The sequence below is a fragment of the Schistocerca gregaria genome, chromosome 5, assembly GCF_023897955.1.
Source record: "Schistocerca gregaria isolate iqSchGreg1 chromosome 5, iqSchGreg1.2, whole genome shotgun sequence".
Classification (NCBI taxonomy): Eukaryota; Metazoa; Arthropoda; class Insecta; order Orthoptera; family Acrididae; genus Schistocerca; species Schistocerca gregaria.
Genome location: NC_064924.1, coordinates 331,736,159 through 331,762,119, shown reverse-complemented (window position 1 = coordinate 331,762,119; position 25,961 = coordinate 331,736,159). Strand labels below are relative to the sequence as shown.

General features: G+C 38.0%; 1 protein-coding gene across 3 annotated transcripts in view; it reads right to left on the bottom strand.

Annotated features, from left to right (window-relative positions):
• LOC126272194 (farnesyl pyrophosphate synthase-like) overlaps window positions 1-25,499 on the bottom strand; it is a 53,437-nt gene extending 27,938 nt beyond the window's left edge. Inside the window, exons 1-5 of one of the 3 annotated variants that reach the window (XM_049974872.1) lie at window positions 24,940-25,499; window positions 24,670-24,841; window positions 20,327-20,467; window positions 14,924-15,127; window positions 10,904-11,068 (exon numbers count right to left, since the gene is read on the bottom strand). In XM_049974872.1, the coding sequence (XP_049830829.1) occupies window positions 10,904-11,068; window positions 14,924-15,127; window positions 20,327-20,467; window positions 24,670-24,841; window positions 24,940-25,109 (852 nt within the window). In that variant the 5' untranslated portion in view covers window positions 25,110-25,499. Of the gene's footprint in view, window positions 1-10,903; window positions 11,069-14,923; window positions 15,128-20,277; window positions 20,468-24,669; window positions 24,842-24,939 lie in introns of those variants that run through there. The other 2 variants (XM_049974873.1, XM_049974874.1) reach the window with 2 other exon arrangements.
• Window positions 25,500-25,961: the final 462 nt, after the last annotated feature.

The following is a 25,961-nucleotide window of genomic DNA, read 5'->3' as shown; positions in this document are numbered from 1 at the left end:
AAAAGTAATGTATTCAAGAGTAACTTTACACATTAGTGGGAATAACATTTTAACAAAATGTCAGTTCGGTTTTCAGAAAGGTGTTTCAACAGATAGTGCTATACAAGCTTTCACTGACCAAATTTTAAATGCTCTGGATAGTAGAACATCACCAATTGGGATTTACTGTGATCTCTCTAAGGCTTTTGATTGTGTGGATCATGAAATCCTCTTAGATAAGCTGAAGTACTATGGAATGAATGGTTCAGTACACAGATGGTTCACTTCATATTTAACTGGTAGAATGCAGAAGGTTGAAACAGTAAACCCACATAGTACACAAAGGGCATCAGATTATTCAGACTGGGGATGTATCAAGAATGGGGTACCACAGGGTTCTGTCTTGGGGCCTTTATTGTTTTTAATATATGTTAATGACTTGCCTAATTATATTCATGAAGATGCAAACTTGGTTCTCTTTGCAGATGACACAAGTATTGTAATCAAGCCTAAAAAACAAGAATCAGCTGAGGAAAATGCAAATAATGTTTTTCAAAGAGTTATTAGGTGGTTTTCCGCAAATGGACTTTCATTGAACTTTGAAAAAACACTGTACATACAGTTCAGTACAGGGAAAGGCATAACACCGGAAATAAATATAGAGTGTGAGGGAAAATCTTTAGCTAAAGCAGATTGTTCAAAATTTCTGGGTGTCTGTATTGATCAGAATTTAAACTGGAAGACACACATTGACAATCTACTGTAACGATTGAGCTCAGCTACCTATGCTATTAGTGTCATTGCAAATTTTGGAGACAAGCACATCAGTAAGTTAGCTTACCATGCATATTTTCATTCGTTGCTTTCTTACGGAATCATCTTTTGGGGCAATTCATCACTAAGAAAGAAGGTATTTATTGCACAAAAACGTGTTATCAGAATAATGTCTGGGGCTCATCCAAGATCATCTTGTAGACAATTATTTAAAGAATTAGGGATATTGCCAGTAGCTTCACAATATATATACAGCCTAATGAAATTTGTTGTTAGTAACCCAGATCACTTCAGAATTAATAGCACAGTCCACAGCTACAATACTAGGAGACAGGGTGACCTTCACTACCGTTCATTGAATTTGACATTGGCACAAAAGGGGGTGAATTATACTGCCACAAAGATTTTTGGTCAATTGCCAAACAATATCAAAAGTCTGACAGACAACCAATCGGCATTCAAAAGTAAGTTAAGGGAATTCCTGAATGACAACTCCTTCTACTCCATAGATGAATTTTTAGACATAGGCCAAAGAAATACAGTAAGCATTAACAATTGTACCGTATATAAGACTAACAATGATTATTTGGGATAAATGAATCTTGTGTACTTTGACACGTTCCACATCATTACGAAAGAATCGTGTTCATGATCGATGGACTGACTGACTGACTGACTGACTGACTGACTGACAGTAGACAGCCACTTCCATTGAGCATTTGCACCCAGCATTTAAATGCCTGTAGAATCAGTACCTACATGCAGCTGATGAGAAGGCAGAGCCTGCAGCAATAAGCCTGCCACCCAGACAATGGCCAACAGTGCCGTAGCCCAGCTCCTTGCTCCACCACTATTGTGTGCAGCTAAGTGTTGACAGAACCATGGTCTGGATGCTGCACAACTCCCCATGCTCCACACATGGTCGCATACAGTCATCAAATTCCTGTCTATGATGTAAGCAGCAGCTGACAACTTCTCTAAACTTGAGACACGAACCTGTGTTAGGGAAATATTAATTTTGTGATCTATCTTCACCACATAAGTTTGATATCTGATGATATCAATTCTACCCATTTGCTTGCCCTGCCCATGTAATCTCTTGATGTTTAGAACCATCACATTACTTCTGTCATTTTTCCACTGAGATTCATGCATTTTCAGGTGTACTTATTTAATCAACACCATCAAACACCAGCACATATGCGGCTCTACCACACAAACAACACTTTTACACTAGTCCTCAGGGATTCTGAACACCTAAGTTTCTTCCCATAGCACTTAACCAGAAATAGCTACTATTGCCAGCATCTACAAGCAACATTATTATGCAGATCCCATTAACTTAGGGAAGTTGTTTAACTGAAAATCAAATGCAGTGTTTTCGGGCTCTTAGATTATCTCCATATTAAAACCATACTTTTCAATCAGTCTCTATTTCTACACAAGGGGTTCTGGCATGATGGACAGTTTTTTTCCTACAGTTGCTAGTAAGATACTACACACCAGAACAAAAAGGGCATGCCACACTGATACACAGCATCCACCAAGAAAATTGTTTGATGTTTCACAGGTTAGTACTTATGTTTACTAACTCTGCAACCATCCCAACCTCTTCACCTTATACAGGAGAGTGAGAAGTAATTTTTAACTATTCCATCTGACTCCACTGGATAATTCCAGGAAAATCATTAAAGGAACTGAAGTTTGAACTTGTTGCCTACCAAAACAATAATATGGAATCTCGTTACACTCCCTGATTTCAGAAAATGTGTGGATACTCTTGCACATTCTTTGATCAGTATTACAATCATAGAAAGGGAGAATTGACTATGCCAGGCCTACAGAGTGACTTACAACACAGACTACACCAGCAGTTTTCGCATTAATACGTCTTTGTAACCTCACTTGGGTTCACCTAATCCAAACCTAAAGCAAGGTAATTTCAAGGGATTGTGGCTAGGGTTTCTCAGTGACCACACCATGAGGCCTCTGCACCAGGATTGCTTTGGTAAAGGGCAAGTGTCTTGTATGTTGGCAACCAGAACAAGTCAATTCACTTGCAAACTGTCCGTATGTTGATGGGTAAATTTCACCAGAAACTTCGTGAGTAAATTAGCCCAGGGTAAAATTGTGTGCAATCTCCCTTGCCCCTCTTGCTGAATACTTTCCGCCATATTTACACTGACTACACAGCAGCTCACCCTCACATGCTTATGCAGGTATTCTCTCTCTCACACACACACACAACTTTTTAACCTTTTCATGAACTTGTTTGACACTCTTGGCCAAGTTGGTTGTGTAATAAACAGCACACATACATTTAGATCTACACTGTTACATGATGCCTTTTCAAGAGGGGCTAAAAGCCATTTGTTCTCTCCACCTTCCTTCCTCTTTTACAAGCAATTATGGCTTTGAACATCAATATACTACCTTGTCGGATATTCAGGCATAAAACATCTACTTAAACAACAGACAACAAAATGTTCATTAAGAAGAAAATCTATGATGGCTACTCATTGGATTATTAAAGGTTATTTTCATATCAGGGAAGAGACTTGTTTCACCATACAGAAGCGGGGCGAAGAAGTCTGTGTCAACAACTACTGCCCAAGCTAACAAGGGCCCTACACCAAAAGATTCTCAAATTCCAATGCTGTGATAAATTAGAAAATCCTACCAAAATTAGAAAATTCTGCCAATAGGAAAGGTGGGGGATGGGGACGGGGATGGGAGGAAAAGGGAGAGGAGATGTGTGTGTGATGTTGTGATAAACACACATTGGTTCAGGTAACCATGCTGTACTACCTGCTAGATGCCTGCTTTAAGCATACTTGCTTCAAGCATCGTACAATTCACTCACATGAGTTATATTCTGTTCGTTATGTTCAAGCAACATATTTTAATCTGTTTATAGCTTGGAACCCCTACTAAATTGTGTTGCCAGGAGACGGCCTACATACAATTATATTCCTCAATTTGTTGTAAGGTTGCATTTATAACAAAGTGCTCCCTGTAATTTACATTTGCTAGGACTATCTTCTGAGAGCGCATTTTGTGTGTCCATTTCATAACAATTCTGACCATTTACTTTTCAAATAGCCACTCATGCTATGAAGCTGCTGACATATAAGATATACAATGAACACAGTGGAAGGATTGGGGGGACAAGATTTCATTCATCTTGTAGAGGTTTCTGTATAAGCTCTAATTAATTTCTACTCATTATCATTACACACAAAGTCTTAATATTTTGACCATGGTCTAGTTGGTCCTTAGCATTCTACCTAAGCCGCCAGCATAGCCAGGTTTTTTATCTCACTTGAATCAACACTCACTTCTACATCATTCTTCTGTGTTGTCTTGTACTGACAAGCTCAGAGTATTATACTCTTACTACCATTGATGTTGTGACAAATACAGAATTCCACCTCTATCATCATGATGTGGTATTATCATTGCCTCTCCTGACACTCGGGGACCATTTGTTCAATCCAAATTTGCTTCTTCATATATGCCATAATTTCATGCCCCACCTCCTCATTGGTTGCCTCCTCCATACTTCCCACATACCATTATGCCAGTAAGTAGCACTTGCAATGGATCATCATTCCCTGTTTCACTCACAGATCCTCCATTAAAAATTTTATATCCTCATTACTCAAAGTTTGGGGAAAGACAGACAGACTGATTTTTACAGAAAAATGAAACATGGTTTAGTGAGGATAGTTCACTAAAGCGATGTTTTCCTGTACTGGCATTCTGCCAGTAATCAGCAGTATGGAAATTATATTATTTGTTATGTGATGAGCACAATCACTCCACTTACCTTTTCAGCCTTATGAAGGTCTTGTCTACCTAAGCTAGCAACCTCTCGCTATAGACACTCCCCAAGTCGTGTTGGATCAGCAGGGTTCTAATTATTGCAAGGGCCTTGTCTAAGTCCTGAATTTCCACTAAACTGTGGAGCCTAGTGTTGGAAGTCTGATGAAAAATATAGATCATTCAAGTCTGTCAAACTCTTTATAAATCCTTCAGGTCATTTACCTACTGAATAATTATTTCAGTATTCTAATATTTAAGCGTGTGTCTACCACGATTGTTCTACTTTTCATGCTGCCCTGTAAAATCTTGTTTCGACCATTAAAAAACCTACACAGCACCAGAGAGGCGAGATGGGTACGGCACTAAATTAAAAGACACTTCTACATATGCAATTAATTCTTGTGAACTCTTTGTTTCCATCTTTATGCATAATATACAATGCGCAATACCCAGGGTTGCAGGTGGTGCCACGAGATGGACAGGTAATCTAACCCCATTTAAAAATTCCTTTTGGGTCTACTCGTAAAACCCCTTTGCATGACTGCCAGTCTATGATAATTTGTATTGAGCTATTATTCATTTCATAAGTTGGTACATGTTAGTGTATGCTCTTTCGCAGCCAAATTGCTACGTAGAAACTGGACTCTTCCCCTTCTGCCTGCAATGCTGATGATGTATCCAAAGTGTATGTTTCAGATTTCTCAAGCCAGCTCCATTTTCTCATGCAAACTGGAGCCTGGTACTGCTAATGTCTTGTTGACGAGTGTCCTACGCCCTGCTGAAACAAACTGATGTCAGGCTTTGCCTTATAGTTGTAGCTGCCAAAAGTACAAGCTCCTACGGCTTTAAGGAGTCCCAACACGACAATGCCCCATCCCCACCCTCCTCTATAGGGGCCCCTTCACTTGCTAACATTTCTCCTCTCTCTTCGCTATCCACAGATTCTGCCGAAAAACTTTTGTAGATGCACGTTTACCGTAGCTGAGCCACCCCTACACTTATTACCAGCCATTTAGAAAGGTAACAACTTACATTTCTCTTAGCCATCAAGATGAATTTTATGACTACTCTTTTCTATTCAGTCCTAATTATACTGATTTGCAATGTCATGGGCAGTCATTTTTACTGCTAAACTAACCTCCCTGCTGGTGTGAAAATCACTCGTATCTGGTCTTACAGCCACAGTGCTGCGGGGTGAGGACTTCACACTTCAGCATTTGTCCATCAGTACGAGGTTCTGTATGGTATTCTGACTGTTTAACTGCCACTTTGGGGGACACCACCATTCCATATACAATCCTATATTTCAAGAGTGTTGTTTGAATGACAGAACAACATGTACGATGCTTTTTCAACACGAAGAATTTCACTTACTTTGTGTAGCCAAGCATTGGCTTTGAGAAGATCTGGTGAAAAAGGAACACATCAATCTCAGTGTGACGTAGCCTAAGTGATTACCAATATTCAGGAGCAGCTGCACAGCATCGCTGACACTGTCCTATAATGTTGAACAAAGAGCTTGGCTCAATGTTGATGTAGTTGTACTCCTAAAGCCATTCGCAGTACAATATCAGTTGCCATACGAGCTCTGGGTGCCCTTGCACAACATGTATGACCAATCTATCTAGTGAATAATTTTCTCCCAAATACTCTATAGATCTGAACAGTCGCTATAAGGTTGGTGCAACATTATTAAAAGTTGAGAAGCAAGGCCGAACAGGATCTATGGCTGATGCTATCCAACATTAGCGCCACATCAGAAATGATTAAAACTTTATAGATCCTTCTTTGTAACACCCATCTACTATGTTACATCTGAATGATCTGCATATTACTATCCAACTATGGTTACAACACAAACTTAGCCACAGTCTGATGCCTACTGACATTTTTCTGATGATCATAGCTAATATCACCACTCAAATCATAGCACCCTTTCAAGTGCTTTATTTAGCTTAAGAGCCCTCCGTATCTTGCCACTACACTGCTGTTAGTGTAGACCTATTCCGACTTCACAATACCCCAGCGTAACGATCTGCTTGCTGTGCTGACACTGAATTTGAATCCTATAGATTACACACCTGTTGCCTGGAATTTACTGCAACAACACATTACCTGCTAAACTAATGGTTTTTCAGTCATTAATGGAACGACAAATGCCTACAACTATGTCACTATACGACCTCCAGTGCTGCACTCAAGCTAAAAATTACCTTCGTTCTGAAGTGATTTCCCAAACTGAAACCCATGTTTATAAAACTGCTCTCTTATTAGCTGAGGGTTTTACACCACTGTACCCACAGCTAGTAACTATAGGGTACAATCCAGTATTCATCACTGTCAGTGACAGCTGGCTGTTCACTGTACCCACACTACTAACAGCTACCATAATTTGTTATGACCATGCCCTTGTTAATCAGGCTTACCATGCCACTTTTACTGGTAGTAGCCAGTTGTTTACTAGTTACCACTGTGATATCATCACACCAACAATTAAACTGTCTGCTCAATTAGAGTACACTTTAAACTTAAGTTTGAATCCATTCATCTTATACTTGCCAGAATTACCATTTGAAATGCATCACCATAACTAGACAGTGCTGCTTAACGTCACTGACACCTGTTTACTACAAACAACAGATTGACTCTTAGTTCATAAGAATGTGCGAATTATTTTGGACTGTGCTGCTTCACATGTTGGTGATTGGCATTACCAAAACCACATATTGACTATGGAACTGCCTAGCTCTGCTTCTGATTGGAATATTGTCTGGCTCTTCTATTGAAAAAGATTGTAGGCGATTCTGTATACTAGCAAGAGAAGTCATCCCTGAATCACAATCAACTGGCAATTGTCATAAGAACTACCTGAAAATGGCACATGTAACTCGAAAACACTGTACTTATATGCAAGACTCACTTGTGTATTTGTATTATCATTGTGTCATCTACAGACATACTTGTGAAGGTATTTCAATATACAATGTCAGGACGTTTCACAAGTGAAATGTTGCGGCTGTAAATTAGGATAGAGTTTTTGTGCTTAACTAGTAACACTTGTGTACTGTGTGAATTAGTTACTTTGCCTGGCCATATTTTTAGCTAACATGACAATGATTAATAAAACACTGTTTATCTGTTCCTGTATTTTGTATATTTATCTTGTGGTAGTTTAGGACACAGAAAAAATTACTTATATTTGTGACTGCCTTAGGTAAGTGCCTAGAGGTTTCAAAAAAGTCACATTTAATTATTTAGAACTTAGGAACTAATGCATACGTCTTAATGTTTCTGCGCTTGTTTCACCAAAGCTTTGGTGCCAAGGACACTTAAGTGTATGAAGCAGTAAGAGTGTGAACAAGTTTTAGCTCGCGTCACATAATACGGCGCTTCCGTGCATAGAGGCGGAGCAGTGAAGGGATGAGCACTGCGCATGCACGGCAGCAGACAGCGGGCAAACAAAGTCCACATTGCCGAACTGCATTACTGCGGGCAACAGTCAGGCTCATTTGCCTACAGTGCATCATATTATACACTCAAATCTATGAGGAGAATAGTAAATATTAAAACCAATTTTGATCAGTCATGAGAGAAATATTAATTCACATCTTGACAACAGTGCATCCACTGCTCCACAGCTTTACTCCGCGTGACATCGGGAAAGGAGTACATCTGACACAGCTTTGTGAAGAGGTGAAGTACAATTTTTCCCAAAATGACAATCATCTAACCACAAGATCATTGAAAATGCTTGCAATAATTATCATTTATTCCTATTTGACCTGTATTACAAGTAAAAATTTTATAAACAACAAAATTAATGTCAAGCAGAAACCGAAATCATCATATTTGCTTGACAACTGCTTCTACTCAACAGAATTTTTAAAAATGTGTTTAAGGTGTGTGTGTGTGTGTGTGTGTGTGTGTGTGTGTTTTTGTTGATGTGTATGACTGTGGTTAAGTGTAATCACTGTTCATAAAAAAGAATTAGCGGTAGCAATGACTAATGAAAAGACTATCATAAAAATGGTCAGTAAGTTGTCATATTTTCCACGGTTAATGGGAATTACGACTGTAAAGTAATTCGTTCGACATTATACTGAGAGACTGCATTTATAATCCATTGAACAAGCAAACAATTAACCATCATCTGTGAATAACTCCAGGGAATCTGACCAATAACATCAAAAACCATCGATCTCTTGACAAGGAACAGTTACTGTCATTTTAGGGCCTTATCCAGTTTGTGTCTTGAAACTGACATGTGGAAATATTGGACTTTTGATTAATTTATCCAGCTGCATTCTTGCGTGTTATTAGAGCACACAACATGGTGGGAGAAGCTTAACTTCTCCTTGGGCAATATGCAGAACTTTATAGTCTGCATAATTCAAAGGATACAAAGTCCTAATCAAAAAGGCTACTAAGTTCTCATTATTATGCACACAACTGATATGTTGAGAAACTAAGAAATATTATTGCTTCATTCCAAAGTCTACATCGCAATACCACCTTCACTTCTATTTGAATCTGTTTCTGAACAATCTGATTGTAAATTTACAATGATACGTTCAAGGCTTATGTCCATCATCACTTACCTGTTATTTCCCTATGGCTACATTGACACTGACATGTGGGTAAATGCAAAACTGTGTGATCCCATTCACATGCAAGGAAGTCAAGTTTGTACGTTCTGTCACGTGATCTGTACAAATTAACAAGCTGCAGGAGATCATCTTGAGTCTGGTTTATACTGTGCTTAATATCTTTATTTTTAGGCCAGGGAAAAATATCTGCTTTTCTGGTGTTTATACTCGATGTTTTCTCTGTAACAGTTGAATTGTAACAGGCAATGACCGACTTCGAAGCAATGTTTGACAAGAGTTATGAATTGAGTCACGAAACAGTCAGTATTCATTTCTGAAGGGTAGTCACTGCTGTTTTTCTTTCACATAAATACAAGTTTACTCTCAGAAAGAAAACCAAAGAGTCAGCATGCAGAATAATTATCCGAGAACCAATTCCTATGAAAACTTTAAAACCACCAGTACCATCACTCATTTTCCAGCAGATCTTCCTGAAATGATTCAAATTGACCAGTGTTCCATCAAGGTAATACACTGGTGAACTGCCTCCTTCTCTTGTATCATGAATCTTTATATGGGATGTAGTTTGTGCTGCACCTATGTCACTTCTTTGAAATACAAACTCTCTTCTTAACGTATCAGGAGAGAATTTTTTTTTTTTTTTTTTTTTTTTTAATTCTTTACACTGATGAAGCACTTACCATTGAAGTTAATTTTCTCCTGCATAACTGTAACACATTTCTAAGCGGTCGGGCATTCATCATCCACATCGAGCACTTTAAAACATAATTATTAAAACCATAGATTTGTGTTACAGGTTCCTTGTTTCGAAGCTTTCCAGGCGACACAAAACCAATTTTTTCTATGGTTCCTACAGCTCTGACCCTTTTGATTACAATTCTCTTTACAGTTTTCTTCGCGACAGCACATGGTTCTGGAATCCATTCTTGTGTCATCAAATGTCAACAGTAGGAGACCAGCTTTCAAATTCACATTTGAAAAAGCTATGATGCGGTAAATGTTGCCTATAGGTTCATAATGGACTGCGTTTTACTCAGGAAGATATTGATTTGTCAGAAAATATTACATTCTCCCAGTCACAACTGATATTGTTCTTGGCAGACACTATCAACAGTTAATCTTCATCACAGAAAGTCTCCTGAATGGTTTCTCTCTTCCAACTATTGGGGATATCTTTTTGTTTGAGTCATCTGCTGTATAAGATGGACAGAAAAAGAGGCTAACTCAGATGAAAATTCTGTATAAAATGTAATAGGGAGTCCATAGGGCTCTGGAGCTTTGTTCAGTTTTAGATATTTCTGATCACCATTGACACTAGTATTTATACCACTCATCTTTGCAGTAATGAAATTAAACTGAAACAGTACACCTGGATTTTACTTTGTAAAGGAACATGTAGTTTAGCATACCATCTTTTGCTTTGCTACCCTCAGTTTCAGTTCCTGTGTCATCCATGACAGGATGGCAACTATATTTCATCCTCAGACTTCCCTGTGTTCAAGGTCAAAATTCCAAAATTCCCTGAATAAGTTATTGTTGTATGTTACAGTAAGTTTTAATTTCCTAAATTTCACGACTGTAAGTGACATTTGAGTTTCTACATCACTCAGTCATTATTAAAAATTCAGCATGGATTTGCAGTTTTTCAATGATTTTCATAAATTTCTGTCTCACATAAAACTTATAATGTTACATGTAAAAATTTCAGTAACACTTACCATATACATTGCTAGTGCAACAGGTAAATAGAACGAATAATATGCTGTCTTGTATTTTACAACTGCATTGTACTGATCCATTGTGAATTTGGTATAATCTGGATTCTTTCCTGCTTGTGAAGTCAAGAGATCAAGAGACTGTCCTACTGTTGTTTTGAAGGTAACCTATAAAAATATTTTCAAAAATTCACTACAAACATTGTATTTTCAAAAATAATACATTTTAACTTCAAAACAAAGGGATATTCATGGTCGGTGTTACAGATTGCTGCATGGCACCAATCACACTGATAAATACCAAATAATTTTGAAAAATGTGTAATAATCCTATAAACATGTGTTAGCTCATGACTTGGGGGAAGTGGAGACTGTGTATGAAGATACTGAAGAATCATTAAAACAGATCGAAGAAAAATACAATTTGCAACAATGGGTAGTTTTAATACCATAGTAGGATATCAAAGACAGTACGAAATTCTGGCGTGGGTGAAACAAACGAAAGAAGTGAAACTTGGGTAGATTTCTGAAACCAAAATGATATGCTTATCACAAAACACATTATTTGAAGTTTCTCTTAGAAGAAAGTAAACATGCAGGAGACACCAGACAAAAGACAATTTCAGTAAGATTATATACAAATGAAGCAAAGATAAAGTAATCAGATAAAATCATGTCACAACTGTGCAGGTCCAGACATAGGAACCACAAACATGCATAAACCAAGCGCAAAATCAGATTTAAAAATACCAAGAGTTCACCAAAAAGAAATAGAGAGTAGGTGGATTGAAAGAAGAAGAAAGAGAGATCACTTCTGAAGAGAGGACCAATAAAATAGCTAATGAAAGTGATGAGCTAATGCAGTGGAATAATATCAAGATGAGGATAATTGGAGCAACAGATGAGATTTTAGGAAAAGGAAACTGAAACCTAGAAAACCTTACATGACAGAAGAAATACTAAATCTAAATCAGGAAAGGAATAAGCTCATGAAAGAAAATGTAGATGACCACAAAAGAATTGATCATCATATCACATGCAAATGAAGAGAAGAAAAAGAGAAATGGAGCTAAAGCATTGCTGAAGAGATGGGGAAAAAAAGGGAAAACAGGAAAGTTTACAGGAAAAGCAGAACCCTTCAGTACAAACCTAGAAAAAAATCAGTAGCAGGAAAAAGTAAAGAGGGAATATTGCTGATCAACAATAAGGAGATATGTGCTCACTGGAAAGAATACATTGATGGACTGTACAATGATAAACACTTCAAGAATGAAAGTACAATAATCTAACTGAAGACATTAATGAGTATGAAAGAAGTGCAAGGTCCTCCAATCATGAGACATGAAGTTGAACATGCCCTTTGGAGTTTCAGAGAAGGAAAAGCAACTGCTGCTGTTCATATCCCTCCAGAATTGCTGAAAAATTTAGATAACAGCATGAAAGACCAATCAATGCAGAACCATTACCACAATTAAAATGGGAAACACAGTTGACTGCACCAATTGCACAACACTATAAATGTCATCAAATGCCTCCAAAATACTCATTAATATAGTTAAGAGCAGGATAACAGGAAACGTAGATAAGTATCTCGGAGAAGACCAATTTGGATTTAGAGTAGGAGAAGAACAAGGGAAGAAATTTTGGCACTGTGCATTCTATTGCAGAGAGGGATGGATATGACTAGAGGAACTTACCTTCAATAACTTAGAAAAAGTTTTTGAAATTGAGAACTGGGAGCTACTCTTTATGACTACGAAAGAAGTAGGGCTTGACTGGATGAACAGACTGATGATTAATCAATTGTGTCAGATCCAAAGTACATAAATTAACTTCAATAACATAGCAGAAGAGGCCAAGAGGTAGACAAAGATGTCCCCTACCCCCAAATTAATTTGATGTGTTCATGGAGGAAGGTCAAGACAAAGAGAGTACAAGCCAATGGTGAAAGGATACATTGAATTAGATTTGCTGATGACATCGAGATAGCTGCAAACTCTGAAAAAGAAATGAAAAGAACGTGCAAGGCCTATAAGAAACTCAAACTATGGAAATTAAAAGTGAATGAGTGGAAAAAAAGTAATGGCAAAATACGAGATAAATTAAAACCAATATAAAATTGATGATGTGAGAATTGAGCAGGTGAAAATTTTGCTGTCTCGATAGTATAATCACAGATGACAATAGGGTAAGGGGAAGAGGAAGGGGAAGAGGAAGTGGAAGAGGACAACACTGGCACAGAAGGCATTTATGACAAAGAAAAACATTTTAACCAGCAAACATGAATATGATGGAAGTGGAGAAGAGCAACTGTCTGCCATTTCTGGATGTCTTGATCAGACAGAAAGAGGATGAATCACTGGGGCATTCCACTTACCGGAAGCCTAGAGATACAGATCTGTACTTGCAAGCGCCTAGGTGCCACTACCTATCACAAACTATGGGCATTCTTTGAATGTTAGTTCACCAGGTACATGTTGTGTCCAATGGAGACAATCTTACAAAGGTGCTGGAACACACACAATCAGTGTTCAAAGATAATGGATATTCACCACATCAGACCAGTACAGTTTTAAGGAAGAAAACACGTGACCACCCACTTGAGCAAGAGGAGAAGGAGCGGTTTAAGACCAGCACGTTCCTCACATTTGTCAAAAATATGTCATAAAAACAAGGCAGAATCTTAAGAAAACATTAAGTCAAAGTATTCTTCCACCCACCAGAAAAGACGTATGCTCTTCTCGGTTTGACAGAAGGTGATCTGGGATTGCAGAAGGCTAGAATCTACAGAATATATTGTTGGCATAGCAATGCCTACATAGTCACAAACAAGCACAGTGCATAAAAGATGCACTGAACATGATTGCCACACTCAAACATTTCTCAGTCCAGTAAGTCAGCCACAGCTGAACACTGTGTCTCCACAGGACATTCCAAGTGTTACTCTGTCATGGAAATCTTCACCTCAATGAGATCCTTTTTGGATTTAATTATTAAGGAGTCAGCAGAAATATGTTTAACATAAGATCTCATTAATCGTGATGGCAGCTTTCAACTCGATAAGGCATGGGACCTGGTGATATATTTAGTTTCTTCAGAAAGAAAATCTTTTCTGACCAATGGCACATCAAGCAAAATTTATTTTTATTCTTTTCGACATCTGAATTTAAGTCCATGAGTGCACATTCTGACAGAGAGCACACATGCAGTATCTGATTACGAATGCACCAGTGCACCTTAGATGGAGCAATATTCAAAGAGGCGCGTCACTCATATAGCTTTATGCATGCATGTTCCTGTCGATTTTTTGTATAAAGGTAGCAATGTGAACTAGCAATCTCCAGAGCAAAACACTCACCTGGAGATGGCTGAATGGTTGTAACCCAAAATAGCGAGCAAAAAGTCAATATTAACTGGCTGCAATCCCGAGACTTCATGGAACATGAATATAGATCTCAGAAAATTCTTTGTAAAATCATTTGTATGGAGTACACTGTTCTATGGTTGTGAAAGTTGGACTGTGGACAAATTACAAAGGAATTGACTTGAAGCTGCTGAAATGTGAATATGGTGGAAAATCACAAGAACGGGCTGGACAGTAAGAAAAACCAGTCTGAAAGTCTTGAGGGAAATCATCAAAGAGAGAAGAGTATTAAAGGAAATGGAAAATTGAAAAACAAAATTTACGGGGCAGGTCATCAGACCACACCTTCATCATTAATGTTCTTTACAGATAGTGAAGGGTGACAAAAATTTAATAGTCATGGGTGACTGGAATTCAGTAGTAGGAAAAGGGAGAGAAGGAAACGTAGTAGGTGAATATGGACTGGGGCAAAGAAATGAAAGAGGAAACTGTTAATGACAGAAGAGAGCGATGTCATCGACAAGGCATTAACCTTTAGAATATGCATGCATGTATGTATGTATAGTAATTTAACTGACATCACTGTGTTTTTCCAACTTCACAAAGTCAATACACTTGAATTATTACTTCATTAACTTATATTGCGGGACGATACTTACATCGTGAAAGAGATTGAGGATTTCAATATAGTACGATTTGTCCTGAAAATATCTTCGAAGTAACTCATAAATTCCACTCTCTAGCAGTAAGCCATCATTAACTGCCGATAAGCCAATGTCATCATGGAGGTACCAGCAAGTTTTCCCACGCCTTGTAGCTGATTTGTCCATGATATCATCAAGAACAATGAAAAATGCTTGCAACTGTGAATGTAAATAACTCAGTCAGTGTTCATTCTGGTTTCTTCAAAAAACAATTTCAGAAGTTAGACAGAAACAAAGCAACAATATATCTGAAATTACTTCATTTTGAAAACTGACAAAGTCTTTGGGCTTCTTATTTCAAGGGATAAAATCTGTCAGCAAACAAAAAAAAAAAAATCATCACTGCTTCCTCCGAATTTCTTCCACACTTTCCCCTATTTCAGTCATGTAATCTTTTTGGAAAGTTTATAATCTAGGTCATAGCGTTTTTCCCATTACTGTCTCTTTTCCATTATAAAATATGCATGTTAGTAGTCTCACAACTTCAATTTTGGGATATCTGCAATTCAGATTACACAACCTTCTCACCTGGTATAAACATTATGCTTTGAAATACCGCATTTACGGATATTTGCTCTTTTCCCCAGTATGTGAATAATCATACTGCACATAAATTTATCATGATGCGTCTTGGAATCAGGACTCCATGGCTATCTAGAATAGGAAAACTGAAAGACGATGCAAACAGTTTTGTTGAATGAGTACCTTATTTAACTTAATGTTTATGCATAAGCCTATTTTCAAGAGGTGGTGTGCTGTTATTACTGCAGAGACGTTATCAGCACAATAACTCATTGTATTGCCATCAATTTTTCTAACATTATCCAGCAATTAATTAAACATGGCATTTCAAAGGATAACTGGCTGCAATTTTTTCAATAAGCACTATACTATATCTTGCAGAACTGATTCCACGTCAGAGACAGCCCCCATCTATGAACAGGAAATGGCAGTGTGTAGTAAGTGCTTGCAAGAATAATGTATTGAGAACTGCAGTTAAAACTTCCCTATCCAAAATTTACAACACAAATTCAAAGAAATTCAAGTTCATGTGGAGGCTTCCCAATGGAATAGAAAAGGAGGAAACAATGATGATATTCTCCAACAATATACAATAATGTGGCTTGTGGAGCATAAATGTAGATGTAAAGATAGTCTGACAAGTGATGAGATTAACTGATAAAAATAATTAACTTTAGCTCAAGCTTGGGACAGTGAAAAATTATCACCATCTGGAAACATCACATTCAAAACATTTTTCTAATACAGGCAGCCTTAAAATGGAATTAATCAATACTCAGCTCTGCGCTAGTTTCTCATGACATGACTTTGGTATCTAAGATCACTGGGAAATTACATACATTGAGGTCACAAACATCATGGGATAGTGATATCCACTTATACAGATGGTGGTAGTGTAATGTACACATGGTATAGACAAGCAGTGGTTTGGCGAAGTTGTCATCTGCACACAGGTGATCTGCTTGAAAAGATTTTGAACATGATTATTGCAGCAAGATAGGAATTAACAGACTTTTGAACGTGGCATGGTAGCTGGAACTACACGCATGGGACAATCCATTTCGGAAATAGTTGTCAAATTTAATATTCCGAGATCCACAGTGTCAAAGAGTGTTCCGAGAATACCAAATATCAAGCTTCACCTCTCACCACGGACAATGCAGTGGCCAACGGCAACAGCTTTCACCTAACAAGCCAGATCTCCCGAATTTGCATAGACTAGTCAGTGCTAACAAACAAGCCACACTCCAGCAAATAACCACAGAAATTAATGCTGGTTGTACAATGGACATACCCATTAGGACAGTGCGGTGAAATTTTGCATTAATGGGCTACTGCAACGGACAATCAATGTAAGTGCCCTTCCTAACAGCACATCGTCTGCATAGCCCCTCCCGAGCCCGTGACCATATCTGTTGGACCCTTGATGACTCGAAAACAGTGGCCTGGACAGATTTCAGTTGGTAAGAGCTGCTGGTATGGTTTACATATGGCACAGATCCCAAGAAGCCATGGACCCACATTGTCAACAAGGCAATGTAGAAGCTGGTTGTGGCACCATAAAGGTGGGGACTGTGTTTACATGGAGTGGACTAGGTCCTCTGGTCCAAATGAACCAATCTTTGACTGTAAATGCTTATGTTCAGCTACTTTGAGCCTTTGCAGCCATTTATGGACTTCATGCTCCAAAACAACGATGAAATTTTTATGGATGACATGCATCATGTCACTGGGCCACAATTGTTCACGATTGGTTTGAAGAATATTATGGACAATAAAAGCAAATGATTTGACACCCAGATTGACGTGAATCTTATCAAACATTTATGGGATATAATCGAGAAGTCAATTTGTACACAAAATCCTGCACTAGTAATACTTTCACAATTATGGATGCTATCAAGGCTGCACGGCTCAATATTTCTGTAGCGGACTTCCAATGACTTACGAGTCCATGCCACGCCGAGTTACTGCACAACGCTGTGCAAAAGGAGGTCCAACACGATATTAGGATATAACCAATGACTTTTGTAACCTCAGTCTACACATTTCTAGAGTGAAACACACAACATAACATTATTATCCGCAGGTTCATTTACAAAAGGTGGAATGTAATTAGTGGTATGTCTTTGCATAATCCATTGTAAACCACTCTCAGAAATAAAAAGCACAGCTGTCAATAGCTGTTGCTTTCATATCACATGCATCAAATACTGAAGCACATCTCTTTTGCACAAGTGTCCTATCTAAATGAGACACTGCTTGAGGCAGCAGTAGAATTTTTAATCATCTTCCAAAAGCTTGTAAACTGGGATTTAAGGGTTCATGGTAATATAGATATGTTTCAAATTCTGTTTCGACTCCACTGTCACAGTCTGGGTTAGACAGGGTATTAGAAAATTATCCCATACTTCGAGTGCTTCATCCACCAGGAACATACTGATGTTCAATTAAACCCATATGCTAAGAATAAAGGAAACTTTTAACATAAGAAAATACTCTAACACAATTACCTACATATTAAATTAGTTGGTAAAGTAATAACCAATAATACTGACAGGGATTCACTTTGCTCCACTGAGGTGGACAGAAGACAAGTGTCACACCTGTCACTGACTTTTGGTTTCACATCGGCCAAATGGAACTGCTGACGTCAGTGAATTCAGTTCCATCTCAACCAGTTTCCATGGAAACAGTGCAAAGAGAACTGCAAGCAATGGACATTTGGAGTCTGGTACTTCACAGAAGGCCACTGCTCACAACTCACACTGTCTTCAATGAGACAAACATAGAATCTGGACAGTTGCTGAGTAAAGACATTGTTATGGCCGCACGTCTGTTTTCAAATGATGCAAGGCATTGAGTGAACCGATGGCTCAATGAAGTATTTGATATGCAGTGTGTGGAGGGCATAGTTCAGGCCACAGGCAGTTCTGTGATGTTTTGGGAGTTTTTCCATTGCACCACTTGAGTTCCCTTGTGCAGGTTACTGTGAACATGAACCATGATTTTTATTCCAACATTCATAGAGTTCACTTTCTTCTACATCTTCGGGTATACTGCGGATGCTCCAATCTTCCAAGGTGACAACAGCCACATTCACAGAGCTCTACACACACATACCAGTTATGATGAACACTCAAGTGCCCTGTCACATTTCAACTAGCCCGCTAAATCATTCCATCTTAAAGCCATAGCAAATGTCGAAGACTTTGGAATAGAGAGTGAAATGTAGCAGTTGAGGTAGTTCTATAGAATGCAGTCATCAATTAGTGGCTTCAGCTGGATATGGCATACCTGAAGAAATTGTGGACACTCTTCCTCACCAAACTGAGGCCATTAGTGAGGCTAGAAGTTTTACACACTATTAACACACTGGGTCCTTTTGGTGACTATCTGGTGCATTTAATATACTGGTAACAGTATTATTCCCTCTTCCCTTTCCTAAAAGACAGTCGACATACCTCTGTAAAAATCCACATTGCTCTATATCACAATTATGATTATGCAAGACATATGACAGAAGAGCAAATTTTGCTTCCAATGATCAAATTGATATCAAACACATGTACCCGTAGAAATATTAAAAGAAAACTGTCAGCAGGTTCTATAGCACAGTATCTCATTATTGTTGCTGCAGTGGGGTGCTTAAACTCTTCGGTTTTACTGGAGCTAAAGTCTAATGGTGCCTTCTCATCTAATTCCCATCTGTGTCAGAATGCACGATCTTGACAGGAATTAGATGTTGTTTAATTGGTTATTTCATGGGAGGGGACCAAATGGATGAGATGTTACTTGTTTGAAGTATTTTGGCATCACTTGTGTTACAGTATCATTTTCCTGTAATGACACTATAGTGCATGCATAACTTTACACTGATCCTTCTCACTAATTTTCCTATCTATGCTGATAATGTGAACTAGTTAATACATTGTACAAAATTCTTGCCACAGCTGCCTTTTCTTCTCTCTGATAATGCACTGAGCTTTTGCCCAATCAATGTAAAAAGCTACAAGATTGTCAGCAGATGGATTACAATGAAACTTCCACAGTGCCATGGGACTAGTCATCTGCCAGGTTTAACAGATGCTTTTGGGATAAAGATATTCACAGTCCTGTGAATGAGTGTAGTGATATGTTCTACATGACAGTTTTCTTTTTATTTTCAATGGCCATTTGAAAATATTCTCTTCTTCTTCTTTATGTTGTAAAGCAACACAAGAAAGACTGTCCTGTATAGACACACTGGTGACATAAATATTATCTCTTTTTCATAATGTGATATGTTGTTACTATGAAACTGCTAACAATTGTTCCTTTTCTACTGATTTTGTTGTGCCCGTAACACAAATAGGTCATAAAAACTGGTAAACTATGAGAAAATGTGCTGAAGAACAAAACACTATTAGTGAATAAAAATTTTAATAAAAATCGGAAACAGAATAATCTATTGCAACAATTTCTATTTGTTTTCCTAAGCAACTCGCTTTTCGCAGATGAAAGGCAAGGTTCTGAATTCAAGTCCCAGTCCAGCATACAGCTTTAATCTGCTAATAAGTTTCAAATCAGTACACGTACTGTTGCTAAGCGAAAATTTCATCTGGTACAAAGCAACTTATTTACATGCACATTCAGTAAAGATAACTAAACAGAATTACCAACAGTAACAGCAGTAACTGTATTAAAATACTTTTGCCCCTATTACCATGATGAACACCTATATCCTCATAGGGCATAAATTACCAAAAATTAACAGCAGAATAAAATTATTTCTTAGCCAAACATACCTCAGAATCTTCATGCAAAAATCTTATCAGCCAATAAACTTCCACATACCATTTCCACACACCATCCCATAACCTGGGCCAAGAATACATTTTCTGCACTATGCCGACTGTCTTTAGTAAGCATACAATATGCTTGCACAACTGCTAACCCTCGCGACATCTTACCACCAGGGACATTATAATGAAGGACCTGAAAGAAATTGAGAAATAAGTGTGGTAACCAATAATTTTTGTCAGCTAATATGAAAAAAAAAATTGCATTTATAGTTGGTAAAACTTCACTGCAAACTAGATGCATCAAATTCACAATTTTGCATTGTCACTCCTCTTACATTTTTACTATTAAAAGTGAGCTTCCATCATGCACCTTTTTCCTTTATCTTTGCCATGCTTCCTGTTTCCCAACCATTTTATTCCTATGCTCATCTCTTCTATTTGTTTGTATTTGCACTTTTTCATATTTCTCTTTGCCTATCTTGGTCACTGTAAAAGTCAGGGCAACTATTTTTTGCCTCAGAAATGGTAGCAAATTAAAAAATACTGAAATACGCAAACAGAATGTTAGTTTAATCATAAACATTACAGGTAGGGAGACTGATGAATGCACACACTGCCAGAAAGGTAAGTGCAAGAAGAAAGATGAAACAAGAGTTGTCGATTCAAACGTGTTTTACTGTCAATTGCAATAGTACACAGTAGTACAAGGCAGGAACATAGACTTGCGACATCTTCAAGTCCCTCGCAATAGTCTCCAACGAATCCATTGCACTGCCAGTGCTGTGGAAAACACCAAAAACCAGTGGCCTAACTATGAGTGAATTGTCTGATCTCACACGTTACTGATGTGGCAATGTATTCATGTGTTCTAAAGTGTATTCTAAGTAATTGTTCTTTTAGTTTTGGTATGAGATCATAATCACAAGATGGTACGTCTGGGGAATATGGTGAATTTTCCAGTACTTCCCATCCCCATCACATGAGCAGACTCTGCACACACATTGCCATATGGGCAGTCTCATTGTCCTGAAGAATTACTGCATCATGTAGACATTCAGGAGGTTTCTCCTGAGTGGAGAGTTGTAGGTGTCATTGCATGAAAGTGTGACAGCAGTACAGTGCATTAACAGTTTGTCCATGTGGGACAAAATGAAACAAAATCACTCCTCTAATATCATAGGCTATGATTACTAATTCCTGTCTGTGTGGTGAACCTGGATGGCACCACTCTACGGATGGGTGTTTCAGATCTGGCTCATAGGCCCTGGCCCAGAATTCAATTATGGTGATGATTCTCACAAGCATATCTCCCTCCCTTCCTCCTTGCAATGTGCTAGATGCACATGGCATGCTTCATAACATGCCCACTTTTCCACTTCACTTAGTGCGTAAGGCATCCATTTTGCAGAAAGCTTCACACATGTGTAGCTCGCCACATAAAATTAGGTAGATTGTTGTCTTCTCAATAACAGTATGGTGCTGCAATTCCTATAGCATCCATCTTCTCTTGTTCTCCAAGCACTGAGTGATCTTGGTACGAGCACAGTCCGTACGCACAGTGACTGACCATCCGGAATGGTGCACATCGGCTGCTGCAGCACTGCCGTGCCTGAATGCAGCTACCCAACAAGCAACTGAACAGGACAGTAGTGCAGCATTTCCTACCATTTCCACAAGCCCCTCGGGGCATTGTCGCACATTCCTTACACAATGAACTGCAGTCTTTAAAACAGAACATTGTTCAAGTAGGGTAAAAGGACTGAAATTGTCTGTCACATTACTGTGGATTCTTGGTGAGATGCCATGGAATAGGTGTAGTTTGTAATGTACTATTGTGTACTGTTGCAACTGACAGTAAAATGTGTTTGCACCAACAAACTTTCTTTCATCTTTTTTGCTCATGCTACACCTTTATGGCAGTGTGTACATTCATCCATCTCCCTACAAGTAATGCTTATATATGAACTAACCTTCCATTTGTGTAGTTCCTAATTTTTAACATTGTTACCATTTTTGAGAAAAGAAACCGTTGCCACAACTTTTGCAATGATTTTTGTGTAAGTCATTATTAGCAGAGGTCATCTGAATCTTGTCTTCTCCTCCTCCTCCTCCTCTTCTTTCTCCTTACCCACAGAATGAAGTTAAGTTACTTCCCTTCAGAAGATGTGCACACATATTTCCATTTTCCATCTTTTTGCTTTCCTGCTTACTATTCTTAACATGTTGAAATCATTTCACACAGTTCCAAAAACTTAACAGATAGACAGTGTCTAAAATTGTACGGGATAGCCGTGTTTCAAAGATGGTCTTGCTGCAGCAGCTGATTTGTAAATACCCCTTTTCTGCCATAGATATTGTCAGTGCTAGTGCCTAATAAATATTAATTCTTAAACACAAAAAATAGCACAGCTGAAAAAATATTGACATCACAGTCTGAAATTTCCCAAAAACAAAATATAAAAAATTATATCCCATGACGTTGGAACTGATCAGTAATCAACTGTTGTCTGGATAGAAACAATTAACTATAAATGGACAAAATAATTGTCTGGAAAATTAACTGTGTTATTTTGTGGACAAGGAAGGTCTCATTAACATAAACAATTCAAAACAACTCCGTGGAAAGGAAGTTTACGGTCTTCTATCATGTAAATGAATGAAAGTACAATTATAACTTCTGTTCTGTTCTAAGAAGAGAGCACTGCAATTTTACGAGCCAGTTTCCTGTTTGGAACACAGGTTTATGTTAGCGAGTGAATGAGCAAATACAGCAGTTAATTTGCACAGGTTTAATGCTTCCGTACCATTCAACTATATCTCCAGTAATGGAACTTATGTATTCATAGTGTTGACCCAGTACTTTTGAATAACTTATCCTGAGAAATGTGGCACAATGGTGAGACAATGATCTCACAGTTGAGAGAATGTGGTGCAAATATTCTTTCAGCCATACAGAGACACATTTTCCATAGTTTCCCTAAATCAAGCAGAAAAATTAGCCAAATGATCCTTTCACACGGACATGGCCATTTCTCTTCCCTAACCTGAGCTTGGGATCTGTCTCCAATGACCGTATCATTAATGTGACTTTGAATCATAATCTTTCTTCTTTTAATTAAATATTTACAGAAACATTTTTTGCACAACTGGAATCCATACCAACTGAGGACAGTCATCTATGATCATTAACATATTATTAAACACAGTATCAATATGTAAATCACAAATAAAGCGTTGTTGCACAAGAGAAAAACTCCCTTCAGTAAATAGAAAACATACCATCTGTCCCCAAATGTAAATAAGGTACACCACAAAATGTGAACATAAATATTTCACAAGTTATTCAAGTTATCTAAGCAAGGTTTCTGATCAGAAAAATTATACCAAAGAGAAAGTATTTTGCTATAGTGTTAACACTGTCATTTCGTTATCCACCAACATACTCATACAACTACTGTTTTCTTCAATAGGGTGGCATGATGTTCAGCTAGTTTTTGACAGCTGCTCATATGTGACTCTTTATGTCAGTGAAGACTCACTTTCATGATGGAACCTACAGAACACAATGGATGAACAGTTACTTTTGTTTATCAGTTAAACATTAACAACAAGAACAGAGAAATCAGTATAACGGTATGAAACTGGAAAGTTGTGCTTAAGTGGCAGTGTAGGCCTTTACAATAGTTTTGGGGCAATCTTTCTTCATTGTGTGTTATGAGCTCAAAGAGAGATTTAAGTGAAGATTACCACTTTCATAATAAATTCAGATATGGTCATATGTCATCTAGATTTCTCTGTTGCTTCTCATGTTTTTATCATCATCATCATCATCATCTTAATTGTCTCTTAATCACTTCTGCTTCTGGTTAGCACACTTGGCATTGAAATTACCGCATCTCCTAATTAAAATCTCGATATTATAAGAAAGTTGTCTTCGTTTTTATGATTAAAACTTTTTGATTGTCGGTAGATTCATTCTTACAAAGCCATTAGGCTGAGCAATAGTTGCTATTTTTGCTAAAATTTTCAACATACAAAAATGTGAACATGATTATAGATATTCTACGACAAAACATAATTATACTGAATAAATCTCCTATGACAAATGCTGGCAAAGTCAGAAGTTGGCTTATGTGACATTGAGAATGAAGGGCGCACTTCAATACACACCAATACAGTAGTACCTAGTCTCATGTGAAAAGTAAACATCTGAAAAAAATACTACCTGGAAGCATAATTTCACCATCAATTTCATATTACTAAGATTCACTTTTCTTGGAAACGTTCCTTGTGCAACTAGCTTTACAAATATATTAGTTATTTTAGTAGCTGCTGTTAGCACACACAGCACAAAACATATATCGCACTTCAAGTGGGTAACCATAAAAGTATTACCTTTGCAAACCGTTCCTTTGCTTCTGATATCTCAGAACCAAACCCAGCATCTGTTAAGTCTTTAACAATGTGGGGAAAAACAGCCAAAAATTGGCCTCTCTCGCTGTCATTTGAAGCTGTCGATCGTGCAGCAAATGAAATATCAGTCGTCGGCTTTAAGCTTGACTTTGATCTGGCAACGAAATAACAACGTATTCGGCACAATATGTAATAAAAATATCGGTTGGGGCAGCGTCTAACAGTAAACATTATCATCAGTTACTATAATACCTTTTTGCTTGAACACATTCTCGGCGGTTGGTTTCACAGTTCAGGAAAGTGTTAATATAATGTCTACGAAAGCTGCCGCTGTTTAAGTTCGGAGAGCACACACATCTAAAACCAATATCAAGCGCTTGTTTTCCCAAAACACAATACAGGCTACGCAAAGATCTTGACATGTTATTGTTTCGTTCTGAGTTCTACTGAGCTCCGTGCACTTCGCGTTTGGTTTTTACTTTCCCTGACGTAACATTGTAAAATCACCCCATGCACTTCTCTACCCAAATGACAGGTGCCAGACTTGGAGCAGCGTATATCTCATACTCATACCCCCCTTCTCCCGCTGCCTTGACACCGCAGACGGCGCACAGGAAGGGAGACAGTTAAAGGTGGAGGGGACAACAACGACGTGAGTAAAGCGCCAAGCAGTGCGCTGCCACTGCGCTGTAGATTTACACAGATGTCTACTGGCTATCTCGACCCACATTTAACTTACGCGCAACATACTATACGCACAATCAAGGTTGTTCTGCAAGTAACTTCGACCTTTTCTATGGAACACGGATGTCTTTGCGCCTCTAAGGACTTTCCACGCCTGTTGCCAACTTACACAATATCCCCGCCACAACAACCGGTTACTGGGCGGGAAACTTGGACGGTAAGTTCCCTGCATCCTTCCCAGAATGGACCAAGTGCGTATGGTAAAACGCTTAATATACCATTACGCGAGCGACATGAAACCACCCCGATAATATGTGTGTATAATGGCATATGCTTTGCATGTTATTTCCTTGAAATATGCCTAATTGCTCATTTTCCTCGAATCTTTAATGGCAAAATGTTCTCTGCTCTGTCACATTTTCACTTATGGTAATATGTAATGCAGTTGTATGATAAATCATGTGAGAAGTTTCTATGCAGTTTCAGTTTATATTATTTATATTACTATTTATTCTTTACGTAGTAGTTGTTGTTGTTGTTGTGGTGGTCTTCAGTCCTGAGACTGGTTTGATGCAGCTCTCCATGTTACT